Source organism: Thalassophryne amazonica, chromosome 19 (assembly GCF_902500255.1).
Source record: "Thalassophryne amazonica chromosome 19, fThaAma1.1, whole genome shotgun sequence".
NCBI classification, from domain to species: Eukaryota; Metazoa; Chordata; class Actinopteri; order Batrachoidiformes; family Batrachoididae; genus Thalassophryne; species Thalassophryne amazonica.
Genome location: NC_047121.1, coordinates 24,736,570 through 24,763,055, shown reverse-complemented (window position 1 = coordinate 24,763,055; position 26,486 = coordinate 24,736,570). Strand labels below are relative to the sequence as shown.

The 26,486-nt window shown below is 43.7% G+C and overlaps 2 protein-coding genes and 1 long non-coding RNA gene across 3 annotated transcripts in view; 1 reads left to right on the top strand and 2 right to left on the bottom strand.

Annotated features, from left to right (window-relative positions):
• ak7b (adenylate kinase 7b) overlaps positions 1 to 8,816 on the bottom strand; it is a 46,014-nt gene extending 37,198 nt beyond the window's left edge. The window contains exons 1-2 of the mRNA XM_034194839.1: positions 8,784 to 8,816; positions 8,621 to 8,698 (exon numbers count right to left, since the gene is read on the bottom strand). Coding sequence (XP_034050730.1) covers positions 8,621 to 8,686 — 66 coding nt within the window. The 5' untranslated portion in view covers positions 8,687 to 8,698; positions 8,784 to 8,816. The remainder of the gene's footprint in view (positions 1 to 8,620; positions 8,699 to 8,783) is intronic.
• LOC117531725 overlaps positions 1 to 26,127 on the top strand; it is a 29,370-nt gene extending 3,243 nt beyond the window's left edge. Inside the window, exons 2-5 of the long non-coding RNA XR_004566711.1 lie at positions 7,334 to 7,534; positions 12,807 to 12,812; positions 21,877 to 21,881; positions 26,118 to 26,127. This is a non-coding gene — a long non-coding RNA (uncharacterized LOC117531725). The remainder of the gene's footprint in view (positions 1 to 7,333; positions 7,535 to 12,806; positions 12,813 to 21,876; positions 21,882 to 26,117) is intronic.
• The window catches only part of galcb (galactosylceramidase b), a 51,505-nt gene continuing 36,609 nt past the window's right edge, over positions 11,591 to 26,486 (bottom strand). Inside the window, 10 exon segments of the mRNA XM_034194840.1 lie at positions 11,591 to 11,950; positions 11,953 to 11,997; positions 12,000 to 12,063; positions 14,335 to 14,411; positions 14,573 to 14,736; positions 16,159 to 16,339; positions 20,950 to 21,094; positions 21,188 to 21,277; positions 21,361 to 21,450; positions 21,678 to 21,805. Of these exon segments, the coding sequence (XP_034050731.1) occupies positions 11,919 to 11,950; positions 11,953 to 11,997; positions 12,000 to 12,063; positions 14,335 to 14,411; positions 14,573 to 14,736; positions 16,159 to 16,339; positions 20,950 to 21,094; positions 21,188 to 21,277; positions 21,361 to 21,450; positions 21,678 to 21,805 (1,016 nt within the window). The 3' untranslated portion in view covers positions 11,591 to 11,918.

Below are 26,486 nucleotides of genomic sequence, written 5' to 3'. Positions count from 1 at the left end.
TGTCCTGCCATCTCCAATGATGGCATCCTTTTGCCATATCCCCACCATTGGGCCCTACAACACAGAGCGCCTCATAGCATTCCTGAATGCTCTTCATGACATGCTGATCCCACCTCAGGAGAGAGGGCTGTTGAGGCCTGGCTTGCCACTGTTCGTTATCATATGGGACAATGTGGCATTCCACCACTCTCGTATTGTAAATGAGTGGTTTGCAGTCCACCCTCAGATGATGGTGCAATTCCTTCCACCGTATTCCCCTTTTTTGAATCCAACATGTTGTGAAAGTGTAGGAACACGGACCCACAACAGGGGGCGTAAAAGAACGGGCAATGGATAAGCCAAACAGTAACAATTTAATGTTGTAAATTGTGCACAACGGAATACAGACAACAACAAGTTTGGAACTACAGTCAATTACACGTTGGGTGACGTGTGGGCAGGCTTGAGGATAGGAGACGCCCGTCCAGAACCGAGCCGGATCCCACACGGCCCTCACCGCCAACGGATCTGAAGAACACCGGAGCCGCCAAGTCCTGAGTTCCCAGGTGGTCACTGTCTCCAGCTGTCAGACCTGGCACTGCTGGCAGAGAACAGAAACAGCACAGGTGAGTGTGAGTATGCACACTCAGTAATCCCACAGTCTGTGTTTTTTTGGGAGGGAGCACCTCCACCTCCAGTCACACACTCATGCAGCTCCTGTCTAACCACTTATCTGGTTGGGGTGTGAAGCGAAGCCGTCGCTGATCACACCAAATGCCAATCCCACAGATAAGGCAACACCACAGGAAAACGGCTGCAAAGAAGTTCAGACTATTAGTCAGCGTTAAGTGTAGCAGAGAAATTACCTCCAAGGTAGCTGATTTCTCGGCGGGGAGGTGGAGTTGCAGTCCGGCCTTTAAGGTGGTGGTGATGTGGATGAGTGACAGCTGGTGCTGATGACGAGTAACAGCTGTCACTCCCGGTTGCTATGACGCCCTCTCGTGCTTGAAGCCCGCACTTCAAGCAGGGCGCCATCTGGTGGTGGTGGGCCAGCAGTACCTCCTCTTCAGCGGCCCACACAACAGGACCCCCCCCCTCAATGGGCGCCTCCTGGCGCCCGACCAGGCTTGTCCGGGTGCCGCCGGTAGAAGTCGGCCAGGAGGGCCGGGTCCAGGATGAAGCTCCACTTCACCCAGGAGCGTTCTTCAGGTCCATACCCCTCCCAGTCCACCAAATACTGGAACCCCCGGCCCTTCCGACGGACGTCCAGGAGCCGGCGCACGGTCCAAGCCGGCTCCCGTCGATGATCCGGGCAGGAGGCGGCGCCGGTCCGGGGGTACAGAGGGGTGAAACGTGGTGAGGTTTGATGCGTGACACATGGAAAACCGGGTGGATCCGCAGCGAAGCTGAAGCTGCCAGCTTCGCTGCGGATCCACCTGGACTGAGGATCTTGAGTATGGTGAAAGGTCCAATGTATCTGTCCTTTAACTTCTGGAATTCCACTTGCAGGGGAATGTCTTTTGTGGAAAGCCAAACCTCCTGCCCAGGCTGATACGTAGGGGCCGGGGCACGCCGGCGGTCTGCATGGTTCTTGGCCCTCATCCGGGCTTTGAGCAGGGCAGAGCGGGCGGTACGCCACACCCGACGGCACCTTCTCAGATGGGCCTGGACCGAGGGCACCCCGACCTCTCCCTCCACTAGCGGGAACAATGGGGGCTGGTACCCCAAACACACCTTAAATGGGGAGAGGCCGGTAGCAGACGACACTTGGCTATTATGAGCGTACTCGATCCAGGCCAGATGGTTACTCCAGGCCGTCGGGTGCGCAGAGGTCACGCAGCGGAGGGCCTGCTCCAATTCCTGGTTCGCCCGCTCTACCTGTCCATTCGTCTGAGGATGTTACCCGGATGAGAGACTCACGGTGGCCCCCAGTTCCCTGCAGACCTGAGAGGAGAACTGAGGACCACGGTCTGAGACAATATCTGATGGAATTCCATGCAGACGCACGACATGGTGGACCAGGAGGTCTGCAGTCTCCTGGGCCATCGGGAGCTTCGGGAGGGCCACGAAGTGGGCCGCCTTGGAGAACCGGTCCACTATCGTGAGGATGGTAGTCATGCCCTGGGACGGCGGGAGGCCCGTGACAAAGTCCAGGCCGATGTGAGACCAGGGGCGATGAGGCAGGGGCAGAGGCTGGAGGAGGCCTTGGGCCTTGTGGTGGTTGGCTTTGCCCCTGGCACAGGTGGTGCAGGCCTGGACATACTCCCGGACGTCGGCTTCCATAGACGTCCACCAGAGGCGCTGCCGGACCGCTGCCACGGTCCTTCACACCCCTGGATGACAGGAGAGCTTGGAACCATGACAGAAGTCTAGGACCGCAGCCCTGGCCTCCGGTGGGACGTACAATTTGTCCTTCGGACCTGTCCCCAGGTCCGGGCTCCGTGTCAGGGCCTCCCGGACGGTCTTCTCCACGTCCCAGGTGAGGGTGGCCACGACAGTGGACTCGGGGATGATGGTTTCCGTCGGGTCTGACAGCTCAGTCTTGACCTCCTCTTCGTGCACCCGGGACAGGGCATCAGATCGTTGGTTCTTCGTCCCGGGGCGGTAGGTGATCCGAAAGTCAAAACGCCCGAAGAACAGTGACCAGCGGGCTTGCCTGGGGTTCAGACGCCTGGCGGTCCGAATGTACTCCAGGTTCCGATGGTCCGTGAAAACCGTAAATGGTACCGATGCTCCCTCCAACAGGTGTCTCCACTCCTCAAGAGCCTCCTTCACCGCAAGAAGTTCCCGACTGCCGACCTCATAGTTCCTTTCAGCCAGGGTCAACCTGCGGGAAAAGTAGGCACATGGATGGAGAACCTTGTCGGACTCCCCGCTCTGGGATAGCACGGCTCCTATCCCTGAGTCAGAGGCGTCCACTTCAACTACAAACTGGCGATTGGGATCGGGCTGCACCAGAACTGGTGCAGTCGAAAACTGCCGTTTCAACTCCCTAAACGCGGCTTCGCACCGATCCGACCAGGTGAAGGGGACTTTTGTGGAGGTCAGGGCTGTCAGGGGGCTAACTACCTGACTGTAGCCCTTGATGAACCTCCGGTAGAAATTTGCAAAACCGAGGAACTGTTGCAGTTTCCTACGGTTTGTTGGTTGGGGCCAATCTCTCACCGCCGCAACCTTGGCCGGATCAGGGGCGACGGAGTTGGAGGAGATTATGAACCCAGGAAGGACAAGAAGTGCGGTGGAACTCACACTTCTCGCCCTTCACAAACAGCCGGTTCTCCAACAACCGCTGTAGGACCTGACGTACATGCTTGACATGGGTTTCAGGATCCGGAGAAAGATGAGTATATCGTCTAGATATACGAAGACAAACTGATGCAGGAAGTCCCGCAAGACGTCATTAACCAACGCTTGGAACGTCGCGGGGCACATTGGTGAGGCCGAACGGCATGACCAGGTACTCAAAGTGACCTAACAGGGGTGTTAATGCCGTCTTCCACTCGTCTCCCTCCCGGATCCGAACCAGGTGATAAGCATTCCTAAGATCCAATTTTGTGAAAATTTGGGCTCCATGCAAGGGCATGAACACTGAATCCAACAGAGGTACGGGTATCGGTTGCGAACCGTGATCTCGTTCAGCCCTCTGTAATCAATGCATGGACGGAGTCCGCCGTCCTTCTTGCCCACAAAAAAGAAACCAGCACCCATCGGGGAGGTGGAGTTCCGGATCAACCCGGCAGCTAACGAGTCCCGGATGTAGGTCTCCAATGATTCGTGTTCCGGACGTGAGAGGTTGTACAACCTGCTGGACGGGTACTCAGCGCCCGGTATCAAATCAATGGCACAATCGTACGGACGGTGCGGGGGCAGCGTGAGCGCCAGATCCTTGCTGAAGACGTCAGCAAGGTCATGGTACTCGGCTGGCACCGCCGCCAGATTGGGGGGGACAAAAACCTCCTCCTTAGCTGTCACACCGGGTGGAACCGAGGATCCTAAACACTCCCAGTGGCAGGTTTCGCTCCACTGAACCACAACCCCAGACGGCCATCAATCCGGGATTGTGTTTAATACCCATGGAAAACCCAAAATCACTCTGGAGGTAGAAGGTGTTACATAAAACACAATCTCCTCCCTGTGATTTCCAGACACAACCAATGTCACTGGCTGTGTCTGGTGTGTGATTAGTGGAAGAAGGGTGCCATCTAGTGCCCGCACCGACAATGGTGACGGTAAGGCCACTAGAGGGAGCCCAACCTCCTTTGCCCATCTGCTATCCAGCAGATTCCCCTCCGACCCCGTGTCCACCAGTGCTGGGGCGTGAAGGGTTAGATCCCCACTCAGGATCGTGACTGGGATACGTGCAGATTTTCGGGGTCTCCCCGCGTGGGTATTGTGACCCACCCTTAGCCCAGTCTCTAAGGACGAGTGCTGCTGTTTTGACCGTTTGGGGCATTCTTTCTGTGTGTGCTCGGTTGAGCTGCAGAGAAAACACTCCCCACGGATCAGCCTCCTTTGTCTCTGATCTGATCGCCTTTTGGCCCTGCTCGTTTCCATAGCAACGTCAGCAGGGGGAGCTGTCGTCACATGGAGTGCCCTGGCTGTGGAGCATGGGAAAGTCGGCTCCCTTTCGGACCCGGGAGGAAGAGGGACGGCTTGTGCCTGACCACGCCCTTCGTCTCGCTCCCGTCGGTGTTCTGTTAATCGGTTGTCTAACCGTATAACCAGGTCGATAAGCCCGTCTAAATCCCGCGGCTCGTCCTTCGCCACCAGGTGCAGGGACAGTCCATTTACAAAGGCGGCACAGAGCGCAACAGCATTCCAGCCGGCTCGCGCTGCCGCGATGCGGAAGTCGACTGCATACTTCGCTGTGCTCCGACACCCCTGTCTTATCGACAGCAGCACGCTTGAAGTGGTCTCGCCTCTATGAGGGTGGTCGAACACCTGTCGGAACTCCCTCACAAACCCAGCGTAAGTCATTAGGAGCCGTGAATTCTGCTCCCAGAACGCCATAGCCCAGGCGCATGCCTCTCCTCGAAGCAAATTTATAACGTAAGCCACCCGGCTAGTGTCTGACGCGTACATGACAGGACGCTGTGAAAAGACGAGCGAGCACTGCATCAAGAAGTCCGCGCACATCTCAACACAGCCTCCGTACATCTCCGGAGGGCTTATGTATGCTTCAGGGGAAGGTGGGGGGGGGTCGTTGAACGACCAGTGGAATGTCTGTCTCTGGCATTCGGTCAGCAGGAGGAGGTGCTGCAGCAGCGCCTTGAGCATGCGCTTCCACCTTGGCGGTGAGAGCCTCCATCCTTCGATTGAGAACAATGCTCTGCTCGGTAACTAAGTCCAACCGAGCAGTAAAAGCGGTTAAGATGTGCTGCAGCTCACCTAACACGCCTCCTGCTGGCGCCTGTGCACCTCGCTCTTCCATTGGCTGTTCAAGCGATGGTTGACGCCCCTCGGGATCCATGACGCTGGCCGAGAAATCCTGTTGTGAAAGTGTAGGAACACGGACCCACAACAGGGGGCGTAAAAGAACGGCAATGGATAAGCCAACAGTAACAATTTAATGTTGTAAATTGTGCACAACGGAATACAGACAACAACAAGTTTGGAACTACAGTCAATTACACATTGGGTGACGTGTGGACAGGCTTGAGGATAGGAGACGCCCGTCCAGAACCGAGCCGGATCCCACACGGCCCTCACCGCCAACGGATCTGAAGAACACCGGAGCCGCCAAGTCCTGAGTCCCCAGGTGGTCACCGTCTCCAGCTGTCAGACCTGGCACTGCTGGCAGAGAACAGAAACAGCACAGGTGAGTGTGAGTACGCACACTCAGTAATCCCACAGTCTGTGTTCTTTTGGGAGGGAGCACCTCCACCTCCAGTCACACACTCATGCAGCTCCTGTCTAACCACTTATCTGGTTGGGGTGTGAAGCGAAGCCGTCGCTGATCACACCAAACGCCAATCCCACAGATAAGGCAACACCACAGGAAAATGGCTGCAAAGAAGTTCAGACTATTAGTCAGCGTTAAGTGTAGCAGATAAATTACCTCCAAGGTAGCTGATTTCTCAGCGGGGAGGTGGAGTTGCAGTCCGGCCTTTAAGGTGGTGGTGATGTGGATGAGTGACAGCTGGTGCTGATGACGAGTAACAGCTGTCACTCCTGGTTGCTATGACGCCCTCTCGTGCTTGAAGCCCGCACTTCAAGCAGGGTGCCATCTGGTGGTGGTGGGCCAGCAGGACCGCCTCTTCAGCGGCCCACACAACACAACAGAGGAATTCTTTAGTGCTTGGAGATGGAAGGTTTATGATCATCACCCCTACGATCAGATGCCCTTGCTCAATGCAATGAGTGCTGCAGCCCAAGATATTGATGCAGAGGCATGCCAAGGCTGGATCAGGCATGCCAGAAGGTTTTTCCCTCGCTGTATTGCCAGAGAGAACATTGAATGTGATGTGGATGAGGCCATGTGGCCCATTCATCAAGACAGAAGAGACTGAATATCAATTGTACTTTACTCTTACTGTACTCTATACTCCTATAGTATAGGCCTACTAAAGATTTTTGTTCTTTACTGTAAAGATTGCTTTTTTATTTTCCTAATTCTTATAGGCCTACAGTAATGGATTGTACATATTTTGATTCGCATACTTTCTGTAGGAATATTTCAGTTGTCAGCCACAAAAAAGCCTGAAAAAAGAATGTAACTGAATCAATAAAATTTGCATCAAATCAAATCTGATTCTGGATCCATTTTTGCAAGAAGGCAGCAAACAGCACTGCATGTAACAGTTATGGGCTACAATGTCAACCAATGATGCACTGATTCACACTGAGTGCTGTATTTGTATTTTGTTGTCCATTCTGTTATGATTGATTGTAAGTGCTCATACACTTGTGGGCAAGTGTTGCTGTTTGAAGGCAAAATTGCTTTTGCTCCTTATTGTAAATGTTTTGGCACAGTTAGAGCCTTTTGCAAACAAATGTGTCATTTGACCATTGGGGGCACTGTTTAGGCCTCTGTGTTAACTGTTTTGAAAATGTGGATTTTGAGTTGACTTGCGTCAAAGCAATCAATAAAAACTGTAACATAGCACTTGCATGGAATTATTTGAATTTGCATAAAATGTAAACATGCAAAAAGCAATACAAAAATATATTAACTAAACACATAAATACATAAAATACAGGGTAATACAAAAAAGCAAAGCAAAAAAACAAACAAACAAACCAACAAACAAAAAAATAACCTGGTTTCCACTGTAACCCAACAAAATGCTCACAGGCAAAAATACATTCATACATACACAAAACCCATAACAGTTTAATAAAATAAAATATATAGTATTTTTTACAAAAAAAATCCTTATAGAGTGTGACAGTTTTAGGACATTTGGGAGAGTCTATAAGCTTAAAACTGCTTACATATTGTTCAAATTCAGCCAGATGTCCGTGTAAATTCCTTTTCAATACTCTACATATATGAATATGGAATTTACCAAACAATATTAAAACATTGATAATGTATTCAGTGATCTCTCCCACAGTTTTTTTTCTACAGCATCTGTGATGATGTCATACTATTCAAACGATATGCAAATTAGATGATGACGTCATTTAGTGACTTCTGGCGACTTTTAGGACAAAAAAAGAAAAAAGGACAGGCAATTCGCCCTATTGACATTTCAAATCCTGCAAAATCAAGAAGAGTTCGTCGCGCTGCGAGATATGAGTAACATTGAGAACTGCATTCAGACGCTCTGATCACGCTGCCACTGCACACATTAACATCGCAACATAAAACTATTTTTATATTGTGCCTAAAACTCTCAATATATTCTCTGGAATTATAGACGCTATTATTGTTTGTTTTATGTAAACATGCGAGAATCATAGGCTGTCTCGCCGTTATTTTCAATGGGAGCTGCTGTGAGCTATGCTCGCTTCATGTTCTCGGGGAAAGTGAAGTTTGCTCTTTAAGGTCTTGATTATTGTTCTTTACAACACTGTTTGTCCTCTTTGCTCCAGACTTAAAAAAGATGTCTGAAATTCTGTTTGCGTTTATTAAATTCCAGTCTATATGTAGTTTGACTGCAGCGACTCTCTGGCACACAAGGCATTATGGGATACGACAATAGGGCGAATGGCTACTTTTCTTACTGAGGAGTTGACAACACTGTAGGGCAATCTGCACCACGGACTACATACTCAGAATTTTTTTTTTTAACCTGACTTTTTGCAAGTTGACAGAGAACAATTTTGGACTCCTGTTTAAAGTTCGTGCTTGACTGTTGACATCAAAGCACTAGTGACGCACGCCCAAATCTGTTGTTTACCCTTACCAAAAAGTAGTACATGCAAGTATGTTTCAAGTATACTTCCAGTTTACTTTTTATATACTTATCAGTACTACTTTTGGTAAGGGTATAAATGAATACAATATCAAATGACAACTACTCAGCTATTATATATTATATAATTCCTGACTATCATGCTGAGTCACGTTTAACATTTCATCAAATTCAGGTATAGCCTCTCATTTAGTGAGGATATAACAATCAGCAAAGGTAAACGTTAACACTTCTTCTGTGGCGATGACCCAAACAAACATTCAAAATTAAAAAGGATTTACCTTGGCGATATATTTAGATGCGTATGAGTCTACGTTGTTGATTAAAACACGCTTGACTTTCTCCATGTTTGGTTCCTCCTAATCAAACAAACGGTAAAAATACAAATAATATGCAAAAACTCTGTTTCCACGTCCACCTACATGCGAAAGGAAAGCTACTGACTGGCCACCTTGTTATCAGAATGTACTTTCTGAAAGGTTTACAGTTCGTCAAATAAGGATTTCTTGCATTTATTTTAGTAGCACAGTCACTAAAACTCGAAATCTAAAGGCAGGCTTCCACTGCTGTTGTAGTTTGTTGCTATAGAGACACATCGTGCCGCTAGCGCGGTAAAGCGGCACAGACGCGTCCACACACTCTTCTTCATACTGTTTTTCATAGATAGACGCATCACACCGCGTGCGGCAGACAGACGTAAAGGCACCCTGAATGCGCCAAGTCGGAAGCATAGATATGAATATAGACTAGAGCGGCCATCGTTTTTGATTCAAACAGCCGGTCGCGCTGCCATCTTGGAGAGGGCTTAAAACATTCTGCAAAGCAATGTGCTCGTTGTTTATGGAACAAAGGCAGCGGAAATGTTTAGGAAGGAGGATCATCTATTTTCATTATTGTTGCTAAGTATTATGTGGATTTTTCCCATGTTAATAGAACATAATTCTATGGAAAAGTACTTACAGATGGCATTCACCTCACTTCGATCTCTCAGTCACAGTGTGCCGGTGACGGAGTGAAATGTGTTCTTTATAAATGAGAGTTAATGATGATACAGTACAGAACAAATTTCCTTTTTCGCGCATGCGCAGATAGCGAACATAAAGATCTAGTACATTGGGAACCTTAATATGTGACACCTACAGCAAACTGGGGCACTGAGCTCCTTTCCACTATATTTTTATCCACCATCTTGGGAGAGGATTGTGACCCACCTCTGTACTTAAAGAAACACCAAAATCCACAACTCAAGTCCACCAGATGAACTGATTGCAGAAAACCTGCCATCAAACACTGCATACGAGACCAAGGCAATGGGACATGGCTTGCACTTTCAGAGACACAGGCTTGGCATCGAATCTGAGTTTATTATGTACATCTGCTCAACTATACCTAACAATACTTTAAAAAGTAATTAGTTACAGTTACTTCTCCAAAAAAGTGAGTTAGTACCTGAGTTGCAGCATTATAAAAGTAACTAGCATGTTGCCTGTGAAGATCCACGGGCTCTAGATTGGGTAGTGTTTATAAAGTACGTAGGTGACAATTTGGTGACAAGGGTGGTAATCAATTGTGCAAAGTTTCTATAATGAGTTGAAATGTGATTCCAGAATGTTTTTAGAACCTTAGACCTCAAGTTTATAGAATAATTCAACCTTTTTATTATTATTAAAATAGTTTAGGTTCTTGTTATCTATCATAAACACACTATTATTATTATTATCATTATTGTTTTATTTTACATCTATTTTGTCATTTGATTTTTAAATGGACCACAATGGAAATAAGTGTTTTCATTTTCTTGTGTCATCTATGTATTTATAACACATTTACAATTTTATTATGTACTTACATTGAACTTAGTAAATAAAATCAAGCACACACACACAGACACACACTCACCACCCTCTGCTGGATTGACGTGTGAGTCCAGAATGTAAATATCAATGTCCATTGTTCAGTGTGTTGTTAGCTAATATATATAGCTTCTCTAAAAGTATTAGTCCTATCAACATTCGGTTTTGGCGCCATTCATCCTTGACCCAAAACATATAAACATACCAAATGGCAAATACCAGCTCTCCCCAGTTTGTGTTGTGTTCAAATTTCATGCATGCAGTGTCTTTGTCTTTTCTGCATTCTGCTGTAGGTGCTTTTAATTTGACAGAGACCGTGGCGGAAGACATTAAAGGCATGGGACTTTCCACTTATGGCACCGGGAGCATGACACTTAAGTCACTCATGGTAACAGCAACATAACACTAACTGACTAAACCATTTGAACTACAAAAACTCCATAATCATAACACTAACACCGTTACACTAATTTTTTTTTTTTTTAAGATATTTACGTGTACCTTTGTATACACTAGTAGACTTCCACCTTAGATATGGAATGTAAAATAGAAGATATACCATACAGAATTTTCATGAACCACAATACATCATTTAAACCCCCAAACCTAGAACTCCCATCGCATTGCAGCACAATGTTCATTGTTCGCTGGTTAGCTAAAATCACTAATTTCTCAATAAATATTTTGTAGTTCTGTAAATCTTTGTAGCATTCATCCTTGACCCAAAATACATAAGCATATCAAACGGCAAATGCCAGCTCTCCCCGGTTTCCCCATGATCGAAGCCTACACACGCACGCACAGAGACCACTTGGCTATAGATTGGTTACTAGGGAAAGTAACTATTGTGTTACTTTTTAAAAAAATGTTCAAATATCTCAATGAATTTGGATCCCCCCCAAATGTATTTTAATTCAACTATGTGTTAGACTATTTAAATAAAACTTAATATCAAATGTTTAATTAATTAAATGAGCACTTAATAGAATAAAATATTAACAGAAGTCATTGTAAACTATTGCTATGGGACACTGAGACAAGACACCAATCAAATTTAAGCTGAGGAGGGTCTACTACAGAGCTGAGTTCAGGGACATCACTACATAAATAAATGTTCTCTGTGATGCATTTCTTGACATATTATAAATCTTCCTTGGCTACGCCCACCATGGAGATACAGAAAAATACAGAAAGCCACGATGAGTTACATTTCGACATTTCCAGGTCTTTTTTTCTGCTTTGTGCACAATTTGAATAATTTGAAAGTCAACCAAATCCTCAAATTTTAGAGCTTTTACTTTGATAAGCAAAAGTAAGTCTTGTAACTACTGTATAAAACGAGTATACAAAGTCTTAACTGCACATATCATATGGCAAATAATCAATGATCACATCATAATTACTCACATTTCTCTTCAATGAGGTAGAACATTTTTAATAAGAGTTAAGACAAACAGTTACAAATCATTTCATTTCAAGCATCACTTATGAGTACAAAATAATTAAATACATAAAACCCACACAATTTAGTGTCCAGGATTAGGAAATTCATAAATCACAAAGAAATAAAACCAAATGTACATTCTTTTAGTCAAAAGGTTTTAAAAATTATGCATTCATCCAGGGATAGGCACTGGAACCAACAGGCCTCAGGGGCTATATACATGACTTCTTCCCTTGAGCCATGACATCAATAAATTAAAACATTCACAGCATACACTTGCTGTTAATAATCGGCCTCCACAGCAAAGTTATCAACTGAGCTAGTTCAAAGGAGTGTGTTCCTATGGCTGCCCACCCTTCTTTGGTGACAGCACCACGACATCTTTCCACAGTGGATATCCATTCAGCTTGCCTGATGCATACCGGCCCTATAAGAAGAAACAGATCAAAGTCAAAACATACAGTGGACAGTTTAGTACATCAGGTGCCTCTCTCTCAAAAAAATAAAATAAAATAAATAAATAATAAATAAATAATAAATAAATATTATGAACAAGTGCAATAGTTTTGTCAGTTATTTGAGAAAGTAAAAATTTTCTGTATACTCGAGCAGCAGAAGGCAGTAGCGTGCCATGAACAGGAGTGGACAAAGGACAGGACAGGTTTTCTTCGCATCCAATCACCTCAGCAGGTGGGTTTGGTGATGTGCTTCTCCCTTCAAGCTGAACACTTGATTATTAATGAAAATCAGCTGTTGAGGTGACTGGTAGCAATGATAACCTGCACTGTCATGGCCCTTGTTGTCCAGCCTGTTCTAAACTTATTACATACGAACTAAAAGGTTTCAAGCATTTTTAAACTGTAACCTTTATAACTGTGGCCTACAGTTCCAAAAAAAGAGTCCACCATTTCAAAATATCTGAATATTTCATTTTACGTTTGAGTAACTCACTGTTAATGCAGTATAAATACCATGAATCTTTCAATTTGGTTCAGTACACACAACCATAATTATGGGAAATACTGCTGACTTGACAGTTTTCCAAAATGTTTGAAGTTTGCGCAGCACGAAAACAGTGAGAGAGTGAGACAGAGGGAGAGAGAGCGGACGAGAGAGAGAGCAAACGAGAGACTGACGGACAGAGAGAGAGAGAGACAGACAGAGAGGGAGAGTGTTGTCTTTTCTCTTTAAGTCTATAAAAATAAAGCTATACAAGTCTATAAAAGAAATAAAAGTACTTAATTCTTTCACCAAAACATAAAATCTAGGCTTTCATCTTAGATACACCTTCTGACAAATTGTAGCTGAACTTTCAGGTCTCCTTTTAAGAAAATCCTCGTATAAAATCAACAATAATGATAATATTAAAGCAAACAGAGCTCTGGTATCGGATCAGAAAAGTATCGGTATCTGCAGATATCCAAATTCAGGTATCGGGATCGGATTGGAAGTAAAAAATTGTGGTTCGGTGCATCCCTAATTTTATGGCCTTGTGTTTCAAAAATGCTCTGTTTCTGTGTACAGATAGCGGTGTATATGGAGTGGGCGAAGAAGCCCAGGACAACCCCTCTGGAAGAGTAGGTGAGTGTGGTTGAAGTTAACCAGACTGAATGTTTGGGTCAAAATACTACTAGTCTACCTAATGAACTATCACATTAATAAATGATGCGCTGATTCAGGAAACTGTACATCAGCAGAGAATCCTGGAGGTCAGTAAGGAACTGAGCATGATATATAAAATAAATAATTCTAAAATCCCTTTGATGGAAAAGTACAGTAAGACGTTTTGACATTCATCTATATCCTTTTCAGATGGCAAGAATTTGGAGAACAGACGTCTTGAGGTGGTCCTCCACAATGGTGATGCAGCACTGCTGACCATATGATCCTAGTGTGCTTCTCTTTCAGAGACATTGTCGCAGATACAGTAGGTCTTTCAGGAGAGCATACAACAAAATTTGTCCTCTGTATTTAACCCATCCTAATTACAGTTAGACACAATCCAACCACGAGGAGCAGTGGGCAGCCACAGTCCGGCACCAGGGACCAACTGAAGATGTCGAGATGCTGCCTTGGTCAGGGGCAGAGAACGGAGCAGACCCTAAATAAGCACATTTTGATTGTGGAAACCCACACAGACACGGTGAAAACATGTAAACTCCACACAAAAAGAGTGGGAAGTGATCCCACAACCTTTTTGCTGTGAGGCACCAGTGCTAACCACTAAGTCTGTATTTGTACACATTATAGAAAGTGAACAGGATGTTGTGCCCACAACTAAACCAAATTTCAATTCAATGGCATCAAATTTATCTAATTAAAATGTTCATGTTTGTCTAAGTAATGCTGGTATAGGATCACACTTAATGTGTAGAAAGTATTTTAAGTTGTACCAATACGCAAAAAACATCTACCGGTTCCCCTCAGTGAAGTGCTCACATTTTAAATAAGTAATTTTCTGCTTCAGCAGATCACTACTAGTTGTTGTCTTGATGTTGTGGATCATGCTTGAATTCAGAAAAAAAATGACAAGTTAAACACGAGAGTTGGTGCAACAGCAACATATGATGAAATACAGCGACGGAACTAGAACCCCGCTCCCGTCTGTGTGAGCTTTAATTTGAGCTGCATTTTAGATGGAATATCACAACATCCTCTCATCACAGGGTAGGTGCAGCTTAAACACGTCTCCACTTACATTTACAGTGAGCGATAGGGTGTGCCAGCCAAACGCCCGGGTACCAGATAGGCCCTTTGCAAGTACAGTCTGCCCAGCTGTTGATGAAAGAATACAAAGCAAAACACAATAAGATCTCAAAATAAGACTTCATAGCTTTAACAACTTTAAATAGTTTGTAATCAGACTGATTTTTCAATACCTACTAAGCAAACAGCTTTCTTCATAAACATGTTTACATGTGTCTGACGGTACTGACCGAGGTCATTGGTGACTTTGTAGGTGCCATCTGCAAACACCCAAAAGAAGACTCCCTTGGCACTGCGAACTGACTGCCCTCCTTCATTGACCCTGGCCGCAACGAAAGCGCCGCCAGTCTTCACCGTCTCCATGAAGACATCACATGTAACCGTTATGTTCTGCCTGAAACACCACACACACAGTCACGTGTAAATAGGTGAAGTAGCCTTATTTACTAGGCTACACTGTCAACACAAAACAGAAAAATAAAAATTCACACTATAAGGCAGGGGTACACAATATATTGTGTACCAATATAATAACATAATTTTTTTTGGCACAAACAGTAAGTTTTAACAATAATAATAGATTACTGAAGTAAATGTTCATGGTGCAAAGAATAAGCACAAGCAGGCCTAGGACTGGTAACAACAAATTACGTCATTGCCTAATTTGCATAATTGGCTTTTATTTTCCTTAATTTGCACTCTGGACATACCTCTTTCATTCGGTTAAATTTTACATTTTTTTTGTTTCTTCTCCAGACCTTTCAAGTCGATGCGTGGTTTACATTTGCACTAAAAAGGCTTGCACCTTAACTTGTTATACTGGTTAAAATGTCAATAAAGAATCTGACACTGTAGGAGAGATGAATAACATTGTGGAGGGACAAACAGTGAGTAAAAAACACCCTACATATGTTTAGAAATACAAATTAACTTTCTTTTGTCGATTCTTGTTTCAGTGGTTTGTCATACTGGGTGGCTTGGGTGCGAGTATTTTAATTTTCCTCAGTAAAAGGGAGTAAAACTGCCACTAACAGTGCTATCAATGCACATTAAATAACACAAACATTTCACTCAACAGAAATACTGGAGCACAGACATCATAGATGGTCTGTTAGTGCAAATAACTGCACAACAAGCCATATCACTGCAGATAATTTGTAACATTTGTAATAAAATGTTCAGAAAGGAAAGACACAGTTGGCCTACAACACCCAGAAGACCTGCTAGCAGCCTCTACTTACGGGATTCTGTGGATTCGAATTGTGGCACAAATGACCTGTTGTTCAAATTAACCACAACCCCAATTATTCATAACTTTATGGCTTGTTTTGGCTGTTAAAACCAGCTGAATATCCTTTCACATGATTAACTTGTTTTTTCCCCTCTTCTACTGAACTGTGTGTTCGTAAACCCGATAAATCCCACCCCTCAATACTTCTACCCCATCATCCTCTCCTTGTTTCTTGACCATCAGGTTTTTTCCTATGTAATGGCACTACACATTACATGGGAAAAGATGAAGAGAAGGAAGACATTTGAATGATGTTGTCAGAGAAACCTAAAAGTAAGGTTTATATTCACTGTCCAGTGTCATTACTACTCTTAGTATAACAAATGAAAAATATTTTACATTCACAGCTTCATCATCAGCTAACACTGTTGGTCTCAAATCAAATGATATAATCCTAGAAAGGGATCCTCCATGAGTCTCCATCAAGGTGTCATAATGCAGGCAACTGAACATCATGGTTTAAGCATATTTGCATTAAATATGCTAATTTTAAAGTTTTTATTGACACAACAACAATTAACTCACCAATGATAGTTCCCAATGACACTTATGGTCTGATCAGCATCTGCGGCCCATGTGACAGGCCTTTCAGTGACAACCTGCCGCAAGGTGAAGACATGAGGTCCAGGGTCAGTTAGGTTCATGTAGTACTCAAACACCCCAGTCTGGTCAGCAAAGTTTGGAGCTTCTGAGAAGGGAGGATTTCCTAAAGGAGGACAGATTAAAGAGACTTAAAAATAAAAGTGGAGATCTGTGAAAGAGGTCACAAAGAGTGACCCCCACGCCACAGTGCTGGAGCACATACAGACCCTATCCAATGACTGTCGCCTTTAAATATGAAATCCAAAATTTCATAATATTCACAATCCTGAACTGTCCAGCGGGTGTTAGTGTTCAGCAGGTAGCAACATCATGTGATGTGTTCTTTTTTAATGTGGACTTCTGAACAATGTTCAACATCAGGGGCCTTTCAAAGGATTCTAAATTAATTCTGAATATAGACTGATGTGGCTGGAAAGAATGGCAAGCTGAGAACTTAGAATGCAAGATGTCCAGAGAAAACAAAGAACGTTAAGGGATAATATTACGGCACTGCTTATCTTACTGAAAGACTGAATTTGTTTCATTCATTTGAGATAAGAATTATGTTGTATAAAACCTGTGTCAAATCCCAATACGTGCAATGCAATATATGCACCCATATATGTAGTGCTGAGCCCCCACCTCCTCAAAAAAAAAAAGAAGCTCAAAATATGTTCATCTCATGTGTCTTGTTTTATTAAAAAACAAAAATCAGCTTAGTAGGAGTTGCACTAATGAAATCAATGTTATTTGGTTGAACAATAAAACAGAAAAGTCCAATTATCTCCCCTTGAAGATGTCGGACCAGAATTATTTTGGTTAATGCACTTTCCATTTGATGTGTTCCACTGCATTAAGTATCCCTGAAATCCACTGACCAGTTCAGGAGAATTTACACTTACAAGTCCTACAGACAGACAAGAAGAGTTATAGGACTTGGCGGATGATACGGAAGTATGGACTGAGTTGCTTGTTCTGCGGTCAATGTGACCCAAATAAGCAGCAGAAAATGAAAAGACAGGGTGATTCCTATATGCACCCACACTTTTCATTCATTTATTCATTTTTTTGGGAACTGGATCAGAGTGGCAGCAGACCAAGCAGCTCATTCAACATTTCCCTATCCTCAGCCAAGCCCTTAACTTTTCCGAGGGGATCCCGAGGCATTCCCAAGCCAGCTGGGAAACATACGAGGTCTGTTAGAAAAGTATCCGACGTTTTTATTTGAATCACGTGTGCTCGCATGAGCCAACCTTGAACCTTCGTGCGCATGCGTGAATTTTTTCACGCCTGTCGATTGCGTCATTTGCTGGTAAGCAGCCTTTGTGTGCGGATGGGTGTAGACTCTCGTCAGATTTTCTTTGCAAGGAAAATGGCGGAACGACTGGAGCAGCGCGACTGCATCAAATTTTGCCAGAAACTGGGCGACAGCCAGGTGGAAAACATTCGGATTATTCAGATGGCTTTTGGTGACGATCCTAAAGGTGCGTTTACACATAAGCAAGATGTTTAAGAATGTCATTTTTCTGTCATTCGTGACACATTCCTGGCATTCTTAACGTGACGTAACGCATCTGATTAGGTTTCTTAATAGTTCGTGTTGGTGCGTGATATTTTTGATATTCGTGGAGCATGTTTTTGCCTGTCAAAAAATCTTCCACGAATGTCACACACCACCCTCATTTCGTCTCACGTCGTGGAGGTCGCAACTGAGCGTGTTGATCCGTCTTGATGACTAGTGATCCTTAATAGAACGTGACAATGTTCGTAGTGGTTCCTGTGATGGTTCTTGAAGCCCAAACTGTCACGCGTTATTACCAAGTGACACGGAAACTATCAAGTTTTGACACGACTTGTAACGCGGCGTCACATTTCACTGCGTGCCACGACAAATCAGTTTTCTGTCACGTGCGCACAATTAAACTCGGCTCCACAGCGTTCAGTTTGATGCAGTATGCCGAAGAGGAACAGTGACGCGAAGTCAGCCAAATGTCGTTCTACAGTTCCTGCTGAAGCTCCTCAGGATGCTCCTGCAGATGTTCCACCTGCTGGTGTAACCGATGAGCGGGAGAACGAGTCTGAGCAACCAGAGGAGCCTCACGTGCAGCCAGACATTTCTGCACCTCCTCCAGTCTGGCGGAGGAAGAAGCGTGCGCACAATTAAACCCTGCTGCATCGCATTCAGTTTGATTGCTGACACCAAGTCGGCTAAAAGTCTCATTTCAGTGCTCTTCAGCGCGCTCCTGCAGGTGTTCCACCTGCTGCATGTGCCTGATGTTTGGGAAAACGCGCGAGATGAGAGCCGCATGAAGCCACACATCTGGCTCTGTCCGTCTCCTCCTTCTCCTCTCTGCGCCACTCTATGGCACAGAGCCCAACTACGCATGCAGTCACAAAGTTCTTCTGAAAACTGGAGCAATCTGAATTTGGTTGGATGAATATGGTGTGTGTGTGGAGACAATTCACCTCATTCACAATGTGACAGAACTTAACGATGTGCTGTTACGCACAATAGAGTGCAACAACATGGAACAACGCGGAACATTATTCTTGACCGTGCGTAATGGTTCCTGATAATTTTCCAGCAACACGTGCCATTAATTGTAATGTGTGGTAACAGGTTGCAGCAGTTCCTGAGAACACCTGACGCCTCTGCCCCGAATCATCACATTCGTGATCAGCGGCCAAGAATGTGTACTTCATAGCATTCGTGACCTGTCGTCGTTATGTGTAAACGCAGCATAAGGGCATCACACAGATTAAGGAGCAGTGCAACCGATTTAAAGACAGCCGCACAATGGTGGAGAGCGAGCCACGCTCCGGTCGGCCATCAACATGCTGAAATGACCAGATCATTTCCAAAGTGAATGCTGTGGTGATGTGGGACCGCCGTGTGACTATCCGAGAAATTGCGGAAGAGGTAGACATCAGCACTTTTTCGACACATTCCACTGTGACAGAAGATTTGGGCATGAAAAGAGTTGCAGCGACATTCATGCCGATGGCTTCGGCACAAAGCTGCCGACGGAGCAAAAGCAACTCCGTGTTGAAGTCTCACAGGACATGCTGGACTCCGAAAAATGATGCCCACCTCTTTCACCATTCGGACGATTCAGACGGCTTTCGGTGGCTTTTCAGTCATGTGACTATCCGAGAAATTGTGGAAGAGGTGGGCATGTCACAGCATACATACATACATGACGATATGATGCAATACGATTCACCCCTGTTCCCGTTTTGATGCGATCTGATATGTATTTGATGGTGAATCAATTCCTCACAATGCGATACGATGCGATACGATTAGGGATGGGTATTGATAAGATTTTAGCGATATCAATGCCATTATCGATTCCACTTATCAGTGGAGGTAGCTTCCTTATCAATTCCCTTATCAATACCTCCTGTGAATTTTCTGTGCACTAGAAGTAGGCTTCACAGGTTTTCTATGTCAACAACATTTTATTGAGTCTTAAAGTAAATAAATATGAAATTGGTCACTGGATCCTTTATCTGTGGACATAAATAAAAATCAATCAAATCTGTACATGGTCACTGGATCCTTAATGTACATGATGGACCCTTGATCTCTGGACAGGAATAGAAATAACAAAAAAAATCTAGTTTTTGTCAAAAGCATTTCCTTTCAGATATTAATGACACAAATGTAACTCCATAGCCTCTGAAATGAGCTCTTGCAGGTGGCTGCGTGGCATGTCAGGATGTAATTCATAAAAAACAGAGCACGTCTCATTTTGAGGGAGAAAAACTGTTTAGGTCGGTTGTAGTTTATTGTTTGTATTATAAAATTTGGAAAGGAGGTGTCATTTGATATAAAATGGCGATTCACTCTGAAGTTATTAATTCCAACCGAAATCTGCGCGGCTCTTTGGAGCTGTGCACTTAGTCCCACAAAACAGAGGACATTACTATTATTATTAGTATTAGTATTAGTATTATTATTTCCATTACCTGATGGACAACTTCAGTTTACGCACCAGCTGGTGCTCACACCAGAGAACCATTGCGTAACACTCTCGTGTGGAACGGAGGAACAGAAGACGATTACCGTTTCTTGCCCGTAACAAGACAAGAGTCCCATTTCGTGACTTTAATCCACACAAAGCTGATTCACAATTGACATCTTTAAATGGCTTTGAGAGGAGTTAATGAAGAACTTGCAGATTTGCCACTTCTGAAAACCAGTGAAGCAGAGAACCAGCGAACATCGGGTCGAAGCGCTGCTTCTAAATTAAATTTTATATTTGCACTGTGACAGTGATCACATTAGAGCTGCTGTTTTGGCTGAAGTGTGAACATGATTCTTCTGGGTTTGGGGTCACACTCATACAGAAAAAGTCCATATTTGAATCTGCTGTCTAGGATGTTAGAGGATGGACAAACTGATGAATTCTGTCAGGTCTGCAGCAACCTCACAGGCTTTTATTTTGGAAATACAGGCTCATATTGTGGAAGTGTGACATAAACAGGTTTGTTGTTTTCAAAGATTACTGATTTCTTAAAAAAATATTGGTCCGATCACCTTGCTGTTTTCACGAATCCTCATAAAAAAAAAAACATAAGTATTCCAAAAGATGAAAGTCAGCTCTTTCTGGATTTCAATTGATGCTCCGGACACACAAGCACACAGAGGCTGCTTCCCTTTTAAAATATGAATGTATTGAAAAGTGAAGGTTGAGCATAAAAGCTGTTAGTTGTACATGTAGTACTTACGAGTTTTAAAGTCATCCTTGTAGACTTTAGGGAAAGATGCTGAGGGAGGTGGGTCTGGGTATCTCCCTTTCTGGCCTGTTTTAAGTGTGGTTAAAGTGTAAACTTCATCCTCAGCCAGATTCAGTGTGAATGAGCCATCTGAAAGCTGAAACATCAAAGACAGTTATTAAGACTGGTAGAAATACTTCATGATGGGGGGATCTTTCTTCAGAACCTGTTGTTCTAATGATGCAGTTACCTTCAGTAGAGGTAGTTTGTCAAATAAAGAAGGTTTTTTCGTGTCAAAGTTAAACTGTGTCCGCCACACATGAAGTTCCTTTATAGAGGCCTGGGAACAATCAACTTTCAGTAAGACAAAAGAAAAATTGTTTTAACTTGTAACTATTTGAAAGAGATCTCAGAAGAACTTACAAAGGATCCCTTCAAGTAGAAGGTTGCATTCTGGGATGTTACATTGTAGGGAGGCAGTGGAGGTCTTATACAAACGGAATGATCATGAGTCTGGAAAATAAGTGTCCTTTTAACATTCAATGCTTAATTGTAAGTTGTCACAGTTACTGCTTTTAACCCATAAAATGGCACACAACTGTAAAAACATGTTTAGAAATGAACCACACAGAAAATTAAAGCCATCCACAAGGTGTGACTGAAATTATTGTCATCATAAAACTCATCAGATTACAGTGGAAGACAGTAGAAACTCTTGAAAAATTAAAAGCCAAACTTGCCATAGTTTCAATGACAACAGTAAGGTTTCCTTTTCTGTCAGTCAGGGCGACATAACTTCCACCTTGTGTGAGATGTCCTACAGTCTGCAGGTAGGTCCAGCCTGGCTGGGTAAACTGTGTGGTATGAGCTGAAAAGAAGAAGGAAAAAAAAGTTGTAACATTTCAGTTGTACAATTCAAATTTCATTCAGTAACTTGAGATGTAGTTTATTCGAATGCTGCTGCTTGTGATGGCATTCGAATAAAGTGTATGGCTGCTTTGTGCCACGATGAGCGAACATGTAGTGCAATAAACTGTGATTAAAAAAAAACAAAAGCCTGAGTGAGAGATGTCATGTAGATAACGGCAAATTGGTGATGAACACTCATCATCAAACAGATCTGTCTCACAGTGCTTAAAGGACACGTCGCACCAAAATCATAACAATTAAGATTTAGGCTGTTAGTGACCATACGATGATCCACCGGGATTACTCTGTGCACATTTTTTGCTTGCCTCTACTGGTGGTTGGCTCTCACTGCGGTATTGTATCACTTCCTGTTCCGGAGCACAGCGGTGTTTTTCTGTATCTGTTAGCTGTTTAATCTGCGCAGTTGAGATTGAGCTAGTTAGACTAGATACGATTTGTTTCCCAGTGTAATCTTTACGTGCCTTACTAAAGCACTCCCTCTGCTGAATCACCTCTAAATATTTACACATTATTCACTTGTGTGTTTTTAGAATCCGCTAGCTTAGCGCAGCTACTAGCTCTTAGCCGATTTAGCATGGCGGCTTCTCCTGTCTCTACCCGCACTTTTCTGCTCTGGGTGTGAATGTTGTAGTTATTCCTCTCCCTCCTTTAGCAGTAACGGTACTTGTAATAGTGTAGCTTATTCGTAGCTTTGGAGGCCAGGCTGGGCGAATTGGAGACTCGGCTCCGGCACCGTGGAAAATTCTACAGTTAGCCAGGCCCCTGTAGTCGGTGCGACCAAGGTAGCTTTAACCGCCGTTAGTTCCCCCCTGGCAGATCCCGAGCAGTCGGGAAAGCAGGCTGACTGGGTGACGTGAGGAGGAAGCGTAGCCTAAACAGAAGCCCCGTGTACACCGTCAACCCGTTCACAATCTCTAACCGTTTTCCCCACTCGGCGACACACCCGCCGCGGATCAAACTCTGGTTATTGGCGACTCTGTTTTGAGAAATGTGAAGTTAGCGACACCAGCAAACCATAGTCAATTGTCTTCCGGGGGCCAGAGCAGGCGACATTGAAGGAATTTGAAACTGCTGGCTAAGGCTAAGCGTAAATTTGGTAAGATGTAATTCACGTCGGCAGTAATGACACCCGGTTAGCCAATCGGAGGTCACTAAAATTAACATTAAATCGGTGTAACTTTGCAAAAACAATGTCGGACTCTGTAGTTTTCTCTGGGCCCCTCCCCAATCGGACCGGGAGTGACATGTTTAGCCGCATGTTCTCCTTGAATTGCTGGCTGTCTGAGTGGTGTCCAAAAAATGAGGTGGGCTTCATAGATAATTGGCAAAGCTTCTGGGGAAAACCTGGTCTTGTTAGGAGAGACGGCATCCATCCCACTTTGGATGGAGCAGCTCTCATTTCTAGAAATCTGGCCAATTTTCTTAAATCCTCCAAACCGTGACTATCCAGGGTTGGGACCAGGAAGCAGAGTTGTAGTCTTACACACCTCTCTGCAGCTTCTCTCCCCCTGCCATCCCCTCATTACCCCATCCCCGTAGAGATGGTGCCTGCTCCCAGACTACCAATAACCAGCAAAAATCTATTTAAGCATAAAAATTCAAAAAGAAAAAATAATATAGCACCTTCAACTGCACCACAGACTAAAACAGTTAAATGTGGTCTATTAAACATTAGGTCCTCTCTTCTAAGTCCCTGTTGGTAAATGATATAATAATTGATCAACATATTGATTTATTCTGCCTAACAGAAACCTGGTTACAGCAGGATGAATATGTTAGTTTAAATGAGTCAACACCCCCGAGTCACACTAACTGTCAGAATGCTCGTAGCACGGGCCGGGGCGGAGGATTAGCAGCAATCTTCCATTCCAGCTTATTAATTAATCAAAACCCAGACAGAGCTTTAATTCATTTGAAAGCTTGTCTCTTAGTCTTGTCCATCCAAATTGGAAGTCCCAAAAACCAGTTTATTTGTTATTATCTATCGTCCACCTGTCGTTACTGTGAGTTTCTCTGTGAATTTCAGACCTTTGTCTGACTTAGTGCTAGCTCAGATAAGATAATTATAGTGGGGCGATTTTAACATCCACACAGATGCTGAGAATGACAGCCTCAACACTGCATTTAATCTATTATTAGACTCTATTGGCTTTGCTCAAAAGTAAATGAGTCCACCCACCACTTTAATCATATCTTAGATCTTGTTCTGACTTATGGTATGGAAATAGAAGACTTAACAGTATTCCCTGAAAACTCCCTTCTGTCTGATCATTTCTTAATAACATTTACATTTACTCTGATGGACTACCCAGCAGTAGGGGAATAAGTTTCATTACACTAGAAGTCTTTCAGAAAGCGCTGTAACTAGGTTTAAGGATATGATTCCTTCTTTATGTTCTCTAATGCCATATACCAACACAGTGCAGAGTAGCTACCTAAACTCTGTAAGGGAGATAGAGTATCTCGTCAATAGTTTTACATCCTCATTGAAGACAACTTGGATGCTGTAGCTCCTCTGAAAAAGAGAGCTTTAAATCAGAAGTGTCTGACTCCGTGGTATACTCACAAACTCGTAGCTTAAAGCAGATAACCCGTAAGTTGGAGAGGAAATGGCGTCTCACTAATTTAGAAGATCTTCACTTAGCCTGGAAAAAGAGTCTGTTGCTCTATAAAGAAAAGCCCTCCGTAAAGCTAGGACATCTTTCTACTCATCACTAATTGAAGAAAATAAGAACAACCCCAGGTTTCTTTTCAGCACTGTAGCCAGGCTGACAAAGAGTCAGAGCTCTATGAGCTGAGTATTCCATTAACTTTAACTAGTAATGACTTCATGACTTTCTTTGCTAACAAAATTTTAACTATTAGAGAAAAAATTACTCATAACCATCCCAAAGACGTATCGTTATCTTTGGCTGCTTTCAGTGATGCCGGTATTTGGTTAGACTCTTTCTCTCCGATTGTTCTGTCTGAGTTATTTTCATTAGTTACTTCATCCAAACCATCAACATGTTTATTAGACCCCATTCCTACCAGGCTGCTCAAGGAGCCCTACCATTATTTAATGCTTCGATCTTAAATATGATCAATCTATCTTTGTTAGTTGGCTATGTACCACAGGCTTTTAAGGTGGCAGTAATTAAACCATTACTTAAAAAGCCATCACTTGACCCAGCTATCTTAGCTAATTATAGGCCAATCTCCAACCTTCCTTTTCTCTCAAAAATTCTTGAAGGGTAGTTGTAAAACAGCTAACTGATCATCTGCAGAGGAATGGTCTATTTGAAGAGTTTCAGTCAGGTTTTAGAATTCATCATAGTACAGAAACAGCATTAGTGAAGGTTACAAATGATCTTCTTATGGCCTCGGACAGTGGACTCATCTCTGTGCTTGTTCTGTTAGACCTCAGTGCTGCTTTTGATACTGTTGACCATAAAATTTTATTACAGAGATTAGAGCATGCCATAGGTATTAAAGGCACTGCGCTGCGGTGGTTTGAATCATATTTGTCTAATAGATTACAATTTGTTCATGTAAATGGGGAATCTTCTTCACAGACTAAAGTTAATTATGGAGTTCCACAAGGTTCGGTGCTAGGACCAATTTATTCACTTTATATATGCTTCCCTTAGGCAGTATTATTAGATGGTATTGCTTAAATTTTCATTGTTACGCAGATGATACCCAGCTTTATCTATCCATGAAGCCAGAGGACACACACCAATTAGCTAAACTGCAGGATTGTCTTACAGACATAAAGACATGGATGACCTCTAATTTCCTGCTTTTAAACTCAGATAAAACTGAAGTTATTGTACTTGGCCCCACAAATCTTAGAACATGGTGTCTAACCAGATCCTTACTCTGGATGGCATTACCCTGACCTCTAGTAATACTGTGAGAAATCTTGGAGTCATTTTTGATCAGGATATGTCCATTCAAAGCGCATATTAAACAAATATGTAGGACTGCTTTTTGCATTTACGCAATATCTCTAAAATCAGAAAGGTCTTGTCTCAGAGTGATGCTGAAAAACTAATTCATGCATTTATTTCCTCTAGGCTGGACTATTGTAATTCATTATTATCAGGTTGTCCTAAAAGTTCCCTAAAAAGCCTTCAGTTAATTCAAAATGCTGCAGCTAGAGTATGACGGGGACTAGAAGGAGAGAGCATATCTCACCCATATTGCCTCTCTTCATTGGCTTCCTGTTAATTCTAGAATAGAATTTAAAATTCTTCTTCTTACTATAGGGTTTTGAATAATCAGGTCCCATCTTATCTTAGGGACCTCGTAGTACCATATCACCCTAATAGAGCGCTTCGCTCTCAGACTGCGGCTTACTTGTAGTTCCTAGGGTTTGTAAGAGTAGAATGGGAGGCAGAGCCTTCAGCTTTCAGGCTCCTCTCCTGTTGGAACCAGCTCCCATTCAGATCAGGGGAGACAGACAACCCTCTCTACTTTAAGATTAGGCTTAAAACTTTCCTTTTTGGCTAAAGCTTATAGTTAGGGGCTGGATCAGGTGACCCTGAACCATCCCTTAGTTATGCTGCATAGACGTAGACTGCTGGGGGGTTCCCATGATGCACTGTTTCTTTCTCTTTTGCTCTGTAGCACCACTC